Consider the following 13,058-nt stretch of genomic DNA (forward strand, 5'->3'; position numbering starts at 1 on the left):
CCTGCCCCAGCCGCCTGTTACTAACTCCTACCCATCTGACATCACTGGTCTCTCTCTCTTTTTTTTTTTTTTCAGTAGGATTGTCCACTGTGTTTAAAATCTTAACTATACAAGGGAAAAACAGTGCAAGGTAATTGCAAAATAAAATTGTAAACCTTACAGAAGATGTCAGACATCATGAAGTCAATGCAGGTAATCCTAGGAAAATGCCAGAATCATAGATAATATGGATCTGGTGGAAGAAAGAGAAAAGTGAACCAGGATAAGTGCAGGCACCTCAAAAAAGAATGTTCTAAATATCCGAGGATTAACAGGAGATTTACAAGGAGTGAATGAAGCCTTCGTATATTTCTGCTGAAAGAAATCTTTGAAATGACACACTGGGTCAGAGTACCTAAATAAAACACAAAAGGCTTTAAACCATGAAAGAAATTATGGATCTAACCTCATTCAAATGAAGAGCATTGGCTGCTTAAGAGAAATCAGTCATAAAGAAAGTAAGGCATAAACTTTATATATCCAGAATATATAAACAATTACAAATCAATAAGCAAAAGATTTCTGAGCAGGAAGAAAAAGTGTGTGAAGAGGCATTTCACAGAAGAGGAAATGCAAATGGTGAGCAAACAGGAAGAAGATGCTCGACCCTGTTTTAGAAGCAGGCAGATGAAATGCATGACCATGCTGAAGTACCATTTTACTGGTTCTAGAGGGATGAAAGTGAGGATGTCCATATTAGTTATCTGTTGCTCCATTAAAAAACCACCACATTGGGCTGGGATTGTGGCTCAGCGGTAGAGCGCTTGCCTAGCATGTGCGAAGCCCTGGGTTTGATCCTCAGCACCACATAAAAATAAATAAATAAAATAAAGGTATTGTGTCCAACTACAACTTAAAAAAATATATATTTAAAAAACCCCACACATTTAAGCAGCTTAAAACAACACATATCTTGTAATCTCAGTGAATCTGGAGTCTGGGTAGTCTTTTGCTTTAGGAATGCTTGACAATACTAAGCAATGCAGATCAGTGGGATTTGTTTAATAAAATACTTCAGAAAAATAATTTTGCCTTATCTTGTAAAGTTGAACACTCATATATCTTTGAGATGCAGTGATTCCACCCCTTGGTGTATGTTCTAGAAAGAGTTTTTCTTGTGAACTTGAGAACATGCATAAGAATATTCATAGCATCACGGTTCATAAAAACAAAGCCCTGGAAGCAACCCAAATACCCACTGACAGGAGAATGGGTAATTTGTGGAATTCTCACCCAATGAAGTATCAAATGAACTACGTGAATAGAAACACATAATAACCATAAGATTTATGGTTCAATAACTCTTAGAACCATAATGTTGAGGAAAACAAGCAAGTCAAAGAAAACTAGACTCACTTGGATATATTTTTATAAGGGCCAAAACTAAATAATGGATATATGATAGGACCGTATGAAAAAAAACACAAACAAAAAAAAAAAAAAAACAAAAACAAGTGATAATAGCAGGATTCGGAATGGCATGTCCCTGGATGATGGTGGCAGGTGTGGTAGGCCCAGGGATGGGATGGAGGAGGAAGCACAGAGGCAGCTTCATGGCACTGATAATGTTCTGTTTTACAAGTTGGGTGAGGGATCCCAACTCTAAGATAAAGAGCACTTACCTTATTTTTATAATGTATGGGTTACATATGTTCTTTTGTATGATCCATAATAAAAATTTCAGAGAATGTTGTAGAAAGATATATGAAGGAAGTCTATAAATGTTAGTTGTGTCAGTACATCTCAATCATTTTAACTTGTATTGATTATTATTACTACTACTTCTACTATCATCAATTGTCTATTCCACTTTGTAATACCTTATTATGATTAAGATGTAAATTTTGTTAAAAAAAACAACCTTCTTATGAGTTTTGGACCAATTTTGTTTTTCAAAGAAAAAAATCCCATCAAGACATTCTTAAAAAATATTTTTCTAGTTGTCAATGGATCATTTATTTTTATTTATTTTATTTATGTGGTGCTGGGCCTCACATATGCCAGCCAAGTGCTCTGTCACTGAGCCCTAGCCCCAGCCCATCAAGACACTTTTACTGGGCTAGGATGTAGCTTAGTCACGGAGCATTTGCCTGGGGGAGTATAAGGCCCTAAATTGGCTCCCCCCAAACCAAAAATCAAAAGTAAACACAAACAATAATAAAAACAAAGAAGGAAATGTTTTTTTTATTATTTATGAAAGTTGGACACTTACTTTAATTATAATTATTAGTGCATATAAGTTGTACAACTTTATAGGATTTTTCTGTGCATTTCCATTTCTATATATGCTTCAGTCATGTCTACTTTTAATCCTCTCTTATTCTCCTCTAGGCTCTCCCTCCATTTTTTAAAAAAGCCAGTATTTTCAAAGAAAAACAATAATAGCTAATTGGAAACATATTCTCCAATTCCAGTTCTGTTTTCTTTAAGAAGTGAGTTACTTATTTACTATCCCAAACATCTTTCAATGTTTATTATCTGCTCATCTGACTCTTTCCAAGGAGATTCCTACAGCATATATCATTAGGTCTTTGTTTTGCTCCCTCCCTTTACAGACACACGCACACACACACACACACACATACACACACAAAGTCAAAATACAATTCTGTTATGCCAATTTATCCTATCAAGACATTTTTAAAAAATATTTTTCTAGTTGTCAATGGATCATTTATTTTATTTATTTTTATGTGGTGCTGAGGTCAAACCCAGGGTCTTCATGTGCCAGGCAAGTGCTCTGTCACTGAGCGACAGAATTAAGTTGAATTTAAAAAAAATCCCACCTGCATATTATTTGGTTGGGCAGGAATCCATTCCCATCTCCCTGGTAATCTGATCCCCATCCATGAATTTTCATAATTACCCTCCCTATCCTATCATATTATGATTTCTACCCAGTGATCCAGCTCCAAGGGTTGGAATCCAGACCCCTATCATTAACAAAACCTAATAGGAGACAAAATGTTAGATACTGTCATCAGAAAAGGTTTCTGGGGACTGATGAGTTACATCTATCATCAGTTTAACAGATACATCAATAACTATAAAATTCCTCAAGACCTGTTTCTGTATATATTTTTAAAAATATTTATTTATTTTTTTAGTTTTAGTTGAACACAATACCTTTATTTTATTTATTTATTTTTATGTATGCTGAGGATCAAACCCAGGGCCTTGCACGTGCTAGGCAAGTGCTCTACTACTGAGCCACAACCCCAGCCCTGTTTCTGTATATTCATAGAAACTTCATTTTAGAAAAGTAATCATCACAGAGATTGGCTTCAAATGGCTTTATCTATTAAATATGTCCTTTGATAATGGAGACCTCTTCTGACCCATGAAGGCAACGGTTATTGTTAACTAGTCCTCCCCAAGATCCATCTGAAATATTTTCCTATGCCTACCAAATGGACATCATTTCTACTTTTGAACCTACCCATGTACTGGACATTATACCTTGGGGACCTGGCATTACTCAGTCCTTACAATGAGTTAGTTGTTTGGTTTTCTTTAACTGGATGGTAAACCCCTCAGAATTTCAGACTTCATTTAACGTTTGTATGGTAAGTACAAAGCATAGATAAATACTTAGTTGACGTAATTACTCTGGATCTGTTTCAATTAATGGCTTTAAGAAAAGTCAACTCTAATTGGGTATGGTGGCATGTGCCTATAATCCCAGTGACTTGGAAAGCTGACGGAGGAGGATTGCAAGTTCAAAGCCAGACTCAGCAATTTAATGAGGTCCTAAGTAACTTATTGAGAATGTGTCTCAAAATAAAAAATAAAAATCAGGCTGGAATGTGGCTCAGTGGTTAAGCACCCATGGGTTCAATATCTGGTTCCAAAAATAAATGAAAGTCAACATTATCATGATTTAATATGATTGAATACCTCACATGCACTCATTACTAGATAAGGTTCAAAGGTGAAGCAAGCAGTCTCAGTAACAAAGTTTAGGTTAGTCTAGGGAATTATATACTTGTGCAGAATCTCAGAAACATGTATTTGCATTTTGGAAATAAAATCCCTTGCAAAAGGATCTCTCAAGAAAATTTGTGTTGCTTGTATCAGAAAGTGCCAGAAGCATTTTTCCTATTGTTACAAAAATGGTGAAGGTTAGTGCATGCAAATTTCTCCTATGCCTCATAAAACACTTAATCATCTATATCCAGAGCCAAGAACCACTGTGCAACCAACTAGTTCCCTGCTCACAGAGAATTCAACTGTGTAATTTAGTTTCATCCCCAATTCCAGCATCTCCCACCCTCTCCAGGGGGCTTTACTGCTTCATGACATCATAAACAAGATGGGTCCAGGGTTCAGTTTAGCTGACATTTTTGTTATAAAGCCAATAAACAAGAAGTCCCCATGGTATCAGCCATTATTTTTTTTTCCTTTTCCAAAGATGGATAGAAATGTACAGAGTTTCTAATTAATTTTTCTGCTAATAAAAACAGGTACTTCCAGATACGTTATTAGGCAGTGTTCTGGAATTGCTCTGATATGGGATGGGGGGAGTAATTTGCTTAAAATTTTAAATCTGGCTTTAACTTTTAGTTTAGAATTATGGACAGGCATGGGGGAAAGGAAAAGGAATAGAAACCAAGCAGAGGCAAAAATGTATTCTTTATGAAAAAACTTCTGGAACCGAGTTATGGGTGCAATTAGGATTTCTGTTTAAGGAAGTTGTTTAAAAAGTCAAAGTGTTATTTAGTTAAGGAAGATAGTTTCAGAGGTATGCTTACATTGTCATATTTATATGGATCAGTATGTACATGTGTGTACAGGTACTGGTTTCAGAGTCAATTAACCTAAATTCATTTGCAAGTCTGATGAACTAGAAAAAAGTATTTGGAACCACTTGAACTATCAGAAAACCTCCAAAAACATTTGACTAAAAGATCAAAGTTGTATATCAAGTGATTTCCTGAGTTATCCACGAAAGATACAATGAGAAAATTTAGTTTAAAGAGATGAGGCTCATAGTACCAGCTCTCTAGGGTGGATTATGCAAATTCTGCTTGTTGGAAGATGTTTTCCACTGGTCCGATCCAAGTAAAAGTTCCTAACACAAATAAATCTGTGACTCTATTGATATATGTGCTACTAAAATACAATGAGCGTAGTTTACTGTCAATATAAATGCAATCAATAAATTTATTGAGTACCCAGATTGAGTCCAGCACAACAGTAGGTAAGAGGTATACGTGGAGATCCATCATAGCTCTGACTGCAAAGGCTCATAATTCAATTGGAGAGAAAGAATGAATTAATAAAGATTAAATACTGTAGTGGGTCCATAGATAATGTATTAACAATCTAAAAAGCTGCTTTTCTGTATATTCCGTGAAGTAGCTTTTTTTTTCCCCCCAGAAGCAAGGTTATAAGATCTTTATGTGTTAATCAACCTCATCGTGAATCCCTTGGATGAGGCTAGTGCGAAGGTAAGACAGAATGTCTTTCCTAGGAGTATCTAGTGCTCTGGCATCTGAGCAGGTGGCTTTTGCCCTGGTGGGTTAGCTATGTGAGCATCTCTGGTCAGGAGGAGAGCCTCTATTTCCCTTGAGTCAGCTGGCCCAAGGGGCGGGGCAATTATTCTCAACCCTTGCCCGGGCAAACTGTTGACTTTGGGGTGAGCAGAATCAATACACTGGCATTTGCCAAACATAGGTTTAAATGAAAACAGAATAAATTAGTTCCTCTTGATCAGTTATTGCTTCAAGTAGGCAAGCCAAGGAAGAAGGTGTGTTGAAGTGCATGCTGAGTATGAACCACCTTCTGTTTTCAGCCGAACATACAAAGCAAAAGGCAGAAAATTTAAACAGACGATGATCATCAGACTGCAGTTTGGTAGGGAAAGGAGTTCTCTGAGCTCCTCAGTTTCTTCCTCTGCACTGTTCCCAGCATAGCATGAATTCATATTTGCATAATTTTTTTACAGTGTAGACTTTTAATTTGTCAGGTAAAATACAAATACCTAAAGTCTGAATGAGTTTGCATCTGAAATTTCCTTTTGGAATTGTAGACTGTCACCGAGCATTATTTGAAACTAATACTAGAATTAATTTCTTACCATTTTACCAAGCTCAGACTTACAACAAGATGTGCCATTACGCAGCGTACCTTGGCAGACTCTCTAGCAACTAAAGAATCCATAATCGTGTCTGACAGTCTGTCCAACGGAAAGAATGAAAAGCCTAGGTAGAGAATTGCTTCAAGGATGGACATACTATGGTCGGTGCTCACATGCTCAGCCAAAGAGAAAACTAGTCTCTTGGTGTTAGTAGTCTAGCTTTATTCCAGCATAGCTATTCATAAAACAGCAAAGCATGCTACTAAGTAATATGGTCGTGTATTATGAACAAATGCTGAATAAGTAAATGCCAACCTGAAGATGCAATCTTTTGTTGGTGAGGAAATAAACTATTTATGATTTTCTTATGATGTTTCATTGACATATGGTGCTTCTAACCAAGTGACAAATTAATTGACTGGGTTTAAAGAGAAATGGATGTGGCTTAATGAAGAAGGACAGGATATGTATTATGAGGCAGCTGGTTCTGCCACTGCTGGCTTATGGAGACAATACACATCGGACAGCTAATGAGTCTCTGTTGTATAAGATAGATTCTCTTTATAATAGAATTGCATGCTTTGTCTCTAAATGGGGTTATTATACACACCATTGCACAATGTTTGAAGAGCTTGGTTGGCCCTTGTAGAGGGTTAGGAGAGAAATAAATTGGAAGACAATCGTACTTAAGACCTTCAATCCATCAAGCTCTCCATATTTATCTAAATTACTAGCACGTTCTCCCAAAATAAAAATTTGTATGAGACACGTGGTTAGAATGTTAATGCTGACCAGACTTCACTTTGGTTTTATCAGTTAGGGTTTCCACTGCAAACATAGACCCAAATCCACCCACACTAAAGCCTGCTGAGCACTCTGGCCTCTGCCCACCATTGCCACAACTTTTCCTGTATCCCACATCTTAGCCCCTGAAGCTTCACTTGGCATTCTCTTTCCACAATCATGGACACATGGACAACATCTGTCCTGGGTTATTTAGCTCTCAGTACCCTTTGAATACTCAGTTTTAATGGTCATTCAGTTTCTTCACTTTTCTCCATAATTGTGGGCCCTCACTGTTGGGTTGCTCAGTTATTCTTTAGAATAAATCCGTTTCAGTACATTTGGTGGGGGTGGAGATGGAAGTGTTGAAATAAGACAGGAGAGTGAAGGACAGCATCATTCGCTCTGTGTCAAGACTGCATTTCTTGTTAGAAGACATGGGCAGGGCTGGTTCAGGTGGTCAGGAGTGGAGTTGGTCACCTTTTACTTCCTATACCCATTACTGACTTTGAACTGATGGCACCTACTGGTTCAGGTCTTCTTTTGATATTATCTGTTGTCTTCAGGAATTTTGTAGCTCCATTGGATCCAGATTTTCAGGGTGATTGCATACCTTCAAGCCCCAGAGGAAGTGTTGTATGAGAAAAGTGATTCTTGTCTATATCCCAGCCAAGGCAATATCCAGGTCGAGGGACCTTGGATGCACCTTTAATTCCCACTGACACCGGGAGGCTCACCGATGAAGCGAGGCAACCATAATCTCTTCCTCCAAACTTTCTTCCCTATGTCTCTCTGCTCCCTACCTACCAGGTAATTGAAAGGAGTCACACAAGAGAAACATTTCATGGGAAGATTTTTTTTTTTTTCAGCTTAAGACATTATCATATCCCAAACTAGATTGTTTCCTCTTTGTCATTGTGAGGTGCTTTGCTTTTCAAGTCTCTCTATACTCTGGAATAAGGACAGGCAGGCTGAAAGAACTGGACAAAACAGTTTCGCCGGCTTCTCCACATATGTATTACCCTCTCCAAATTGAATCTTGAAGCCTTGTCAGAGTGTTATTTTTTTCAACAGAGCAGGCGTTAAGTGGCTATAGAAAATAAACTCACCTCCTGATATCTTTCTCATTGCTTGCTATACCCACTTACTGTGAAGATGATTTTGTGAGGTGTGACAGAGGTGTCATACAGCAAAGGAAAACCACCACTTTCTAATTCTATTTGTTCAGGTTTTCTTCAGCACAGGCTTTTGGGGTTCCTTGCCTTTTGCGGAATTATGTCTTAAATGGCAAGTACTATTTTTTTTTAAAGATATGTTTCTCTAGAAGCTTATTCTATCCAACTCATTTTAAGTTGCAAACACTCTTCTGTAGGTAGAGCTGTCTTTATAATTAAGTTTCTGTAATTTGGCTGAGGGAGAGGAAAAACTGAAACAAATGGTAACAGTGCCTCGTTAATGAATTTTACCTGTTTTTTAAAAAATGTTTTTTAAGTGCCATGGCAAAAAAAAAAAAAAAAGATTATTTGATGACAATGCGAAGATTACTTAGCTCCAGGTAGAAATTAGTTTTCATTTGACTGGATGTTTCATTTAACAAGAGGGCTTATATTTATAGATTTTTTTAAAAAAAATGTAATTAACTTAAGGAAGTAAGTATGTACAAAGAGTAATGAGTAGCCACACGAGTCTTCATCAATATTTAGAGATTTAGGAACATAGAATCGAGCTGCATTAGGAAAACATCTGCTTGTATGTGATACCCGAAGACTCTAGAATACAAATGAGAATTCTGTATTGCTTATTGTTTAAGTTACATTATGGAAATCTGATCCGCTTTTAGGTTCCAGGGAATCCTTTCTTATAGTCCTACAGATTTGCCAACTTTGCCTCGTTTTCCTGGGTTTTTACCTAATTCTTCCTTGAAAAGGTGTCCGGATCTCTTTTCTTCCCCCACATATTTCTTAAAAGGCTCACTTTCTTCAACCTGTGGTTTTTTGCTCCCCAGATGTTCCTGCAGCCTTTCTGAGTGATGTCAGCCATGAGGTCCTGATGACCACGTCAAAGGCTGTCGGCAGTCCTGCTGCTGCTTCTCTGTCCCTCACTTGAGGCCACTGACCACTCAAGTGATTCTTCCTTTTTAATCATCTGCCTTTTCTTGGTTTGGGGGGATGTTCACTTCTCTCCCTCATTTTCTTTCTCTGATCTCTTTCCTTTACCTGCCCCTTTTATTCTTGTTCTCTCAAAGACCCAGCTGTTCTGACCCAGCTAGCCTGTTGCTGCTCAGTAATGGGTGGCATTTTAGCTCCTCTCCCAGAGGGCTCAGCGTGACTTCACCCTCTGATTGGCAGGTACCTTTCTCTGAAGGACTTCTGCTCCTCATCTAGTCTCACTGCATCTGTCCCCATCACCTCTCCCCTCCCTCACCCCAGGGGCCCACTTAGAGACTTTGGGGTCATTTTGGCCCCGGTCCCGTCCTTCCTCACTTGTCTGATCATTGACCGCGTCCCTGGGATTCTACTGATCTGCTTCTCTTCTTTCCTAGGCACTTCAGGTACAGCTCTCTTCATCCTCTGTTGGTTCTGGGGCCCCTGACATTCTCCCGCCCTCTGCTTTGCCGCTGGACTTATTCTTCCAAAGACAAGTGCAGGCACGGCTCATCTTGGCTTCCGGTAGCCTGCAGAGTGTGGTCCCATACACAGCCTGGTCTCACCCATGCCGGGCTCTTCTCTCCACTTCTCCCCAGCTCCTGCTCTGTGCTCTTGCCTGAGCTGGATCTACTGTACCCCTGTCCTATCATAGAACTTTGGCCTAAAAATTTCTTCTCTTTCTTAGCTTGGGGGACACTCATATTTAGAGGGGATACTCAAATGACGTTTTTACAACCCCCCCCACCTCCGCAGTCATAGTCACTGCTGGCTTTCATTGGTTACAGCACTTTGTTGAGATGGTCTCAGTTGTGTGATCTTATGCCCAGGTAGAGAGGGACTTTCTCTTATTCATTTGTCTTGTTATTTGTATCCAAGTACTGAGCACATCCTGGGCCCTAGATATGGACTGGTTTGACTCATGCTGAATGTAGTTTAGGCCTGGAAGCCTCCTGGCGAGCTGGGAAAGTCGCTTTCCCTGTTTGGTCTGGGTGTTTATCCCTGCTCTGGGTTTACACTCTCCACCAGGAAAAGGAGAAACTGTACGTGGAACTGAAGCACATCCTGGCCCGGCAGCCTGGCCCCGAGGCTGCGGAACAGCTCCAGATCTACCGGCACACCCTGCGGGAGAAGACCAAGCAGCTTAAAGTAAGTGGCAGGCTTTGCGCTTGGCTGACTGGTCAGGGCGTCCACACTCAGGGGACACACCTGGACCTGTCCACTGCAGTGGCACAGTGAGCTGGTCTCCCACATGCCACGCTCCATGCAGATCAGCTTTCTCAGAGCTCATTAAACACCTTCCTTTCCAGAAGGAGGTGAGCATTCGAGGAAAGGGTTGGGGGGTGGGGTGGCGAGAGAGGATGAAAGCAATGGGATGGAAATTTGTGGGGACAGGATTTATGTGTATAATTGCAAGATGATTTAGAGAATTTGAATGGAGGAAAGAAGCAGGGGAGACCTTTAACAACCAAAGCAGACCCCTGTGCCAAAGCAGGTTTCTGCTGTTCCATCAAGAATGAACTCGAAGCTCAGGCTCCTCCCCAGCACCCTTCATGACCATGTGTCAGATAAGTATTCATGAAAGGGAAATAAAATCATGCAAGAATTTTGTTAGTGTAATTCCCTTCTGATTGACAGAAGAACCTCAGTTGGAGAGATGGGATATTTCACTATTCTATGTGACTTTGGTAAATTTTTTCAAAAATCATCTGTGCTCACAGGATAATTTGAGCTTTACCTCCTAAGGGCGTATTCCATGTTCTTGGTGTGCCAGGGAAGTTTTGCACCCACACAACCACATGATGCAGCATCTGCCAGCTGACTTCCGGCACTTATCTGCCCAGGGAGGGTAATTGTCATTATTTCTGTTCTTGGGGTAAAATAGATGCCTCCCTACTGATAGAGCACTGAGCCTTTCAAAAGTAGGACTTTGTACAATCACGTCCTTTTAGTAAAAAGGGCAGATGAAACAGAAGTCTAATGAGAACATTCATATCCAGATTACTCTGAATGTTCATTTCAAGTGAACAGTCTGAGACATAATTTGAGGGTTTTTTTTTTTTTGCATAAGGCATACACTTTTGATTATTTTTGTTCCTAGAAACAATTGAATATTTCAAACAAAATAGAAAATTATTTTCTCATTTTCTCAGGATGGATATAGATCAGAAAATTGAATGTCTTATCCTCACTTAGCTCTGGATGGCAGTGAATGGCTCTCTCGGGGGCCTTTTGTTACTTTAACCCTTTATCTCAGAAAATCCCTGTTTTTGCTCAGAATGAAATGTGACACTCCACAGGAGAGGTTCTCAGGGATGTGGTATACCTCAGGTGTCTGGACAGCTCAACATCATCATCTGGACTCCAAGGAAATTCCTCATTTGTTATTTAGAAATAGGATCTTTGTTTATAGACACTTAACTATTGAGACAGGTTTTCTTCCAACATGAAAACGTGTTCTTGAGCTCATGAGAGCAAAGTCAGAACCATTTTCACAGAAATAAAGAGGAAAAGAGTTGGGAAGCAGATGAATGCTCAAAAGGTGAATGTGTCTCTTTTGTGCAAATCTTTAAAAATAGCAAGCAAGAGGAAAATTAAATGGAGTCTATTGCATGTCCCTTAGAACAACTACCTGCCTTTCCTAGCTTGGTTTGGTGGGAAGCACACCTCGCTTGGACATGCTTTCTGTCCCATCTGGATGAGTCGATTCCTGCTCTCGTCCAGCCTGAGGCCAGTAGTCCCTATTGCGCATGGCCATGGCAGGTGGGCAGTCAGCCTTCGTATCACAGCCTGTCTTGCACTGGGCTCTCCTGTGCACTTATCATGGCTCTGTTTCTTAGAGATAAGAGTCCCAGTACTGCGATGAAGGGGGATGTATCAACAACATACTGTCTATGACCCAGTAAAGAGGTCATAAACATTTGGCAAAATGACCTTGGCAAACAAATAGACTGAATGCTTAGTTGGCAGTGTCAGGATGATTTTAGAATAGTTCTTGCTGGGCACAGTGGCACGTGCCTGTAATCCCAGTGGCTTGGGAGGCTGAGGCCGGAGGATTCAAAGCCAGCTTCAGCAACTTAGTGAGGTCCTAAGCCACTCAGGGAGACTCTGTCTCTAAATAAAATATAAAAAGGACTGGGGATGTGGCTCAGAGATTAGGCACCCTCGGGTTCAATCACCAAAGAATAATTCTTACATGATCCTCTAATGAATCACACTCCCAAGTGATATTTTTCTCGAGCTTCTTTTCTTTTATTTAAGGTTTTAAAAGCAGGTTTAGAGAGTGTATCTGGGAGTTTTTCTGTCCCTAATCACAATATTCCTTGAAACACATACCATCCATCTGAGCCAGTTTGAATGTTTCTGGAGAGTTCTCCTTTTAATCAGGGGAATGACATTTCATTTCAGTTTGTCACCTGATTATGAGTCTTCAGCCCTCAGCCAGGTGTTGACACAGTCACGGACCTTGCGCTGGGAAGCATTTCCCTGTTAAACTTGGGCATCGTTTTGTGCTTTAGCTCCACTGAGGTAAATGGTAGCGGATTAAAAAGGTTTTTCAGAAAAGGATGATGTCTCATTTTTGATATTTTGACTAATGCTGCTTTATTTGCCACGTTAGGTTTTGTCTTCAGAATTGAATATGTATGAGTCACAGAGCCAAGAATATAAGTATGAGATCGAGAAACTTGGCAATGAACTGATGAATTTAAAGAAGAAATACCTGGCTCAGAAACGTAAAGAACTCATTCTGAAGTAAGAACTGATCAAATGTTCTAATTTTGTTGTGCCAATTAGCTGCTCATAAGAAAATATTTGGTGAATATTCAGAGAGTTGCAGCTTTCTTTAGGGTAAACTAAGTTGCAAGGTGAACAAATGACATTCCACGGGACACTAACTGGGTTTGGATCAGAGCAAGATCAGAGTCTCTTCCAATCCTGAGGCCCCTTCTTAGGACCTAAAAGGAATCCACGAATATCTGTTCACCTGTGGATCCAACATGGCACAGGGAGCC

The 13,058-nt window shown here is 39.7% G+C and overlaps 1 protein-coding gene across 1 annotated transcript in view; it reads left to right on the top strand.

The window, feature by feature from the left end:
- The window catches only part of Cfap58 (cilia and flagella associated protein 58), a 94,540-nt gene that overhangs the window by 77,343 nt on the left and 4,139 nt on the right, over positions 1 to 13,058 (top strand). Inside the window, exons 16-17 of the mRNA XM_015494863.2 lie at positions 10,075 to 10,194; positions 12,665 to 12,798. Coding sequence (XP_015350349.1) covers positions 10,075 to 10,194; positions 12,665 to 12,798 — 254 coding nt within the window. The remainder of the gene's footprint in view (positions 1 to 10,074; positions 10,195 to 12,664; positions 12,799 to 13,058) is intronic.

This window comes from Marmota marmota, unplaced genomic scaffold (genome assembly GCF_001458135.2).
Source record: "Marmota marmota marmota unplaced genomic scaffold, marMar, whole genome shotgun sequence".
Lineage (NCBI taxonomy): Eukaryota > Metazoa > Chordata > Mammalia > Rodentia > Sciuridae > Marmota > Marmota marmota.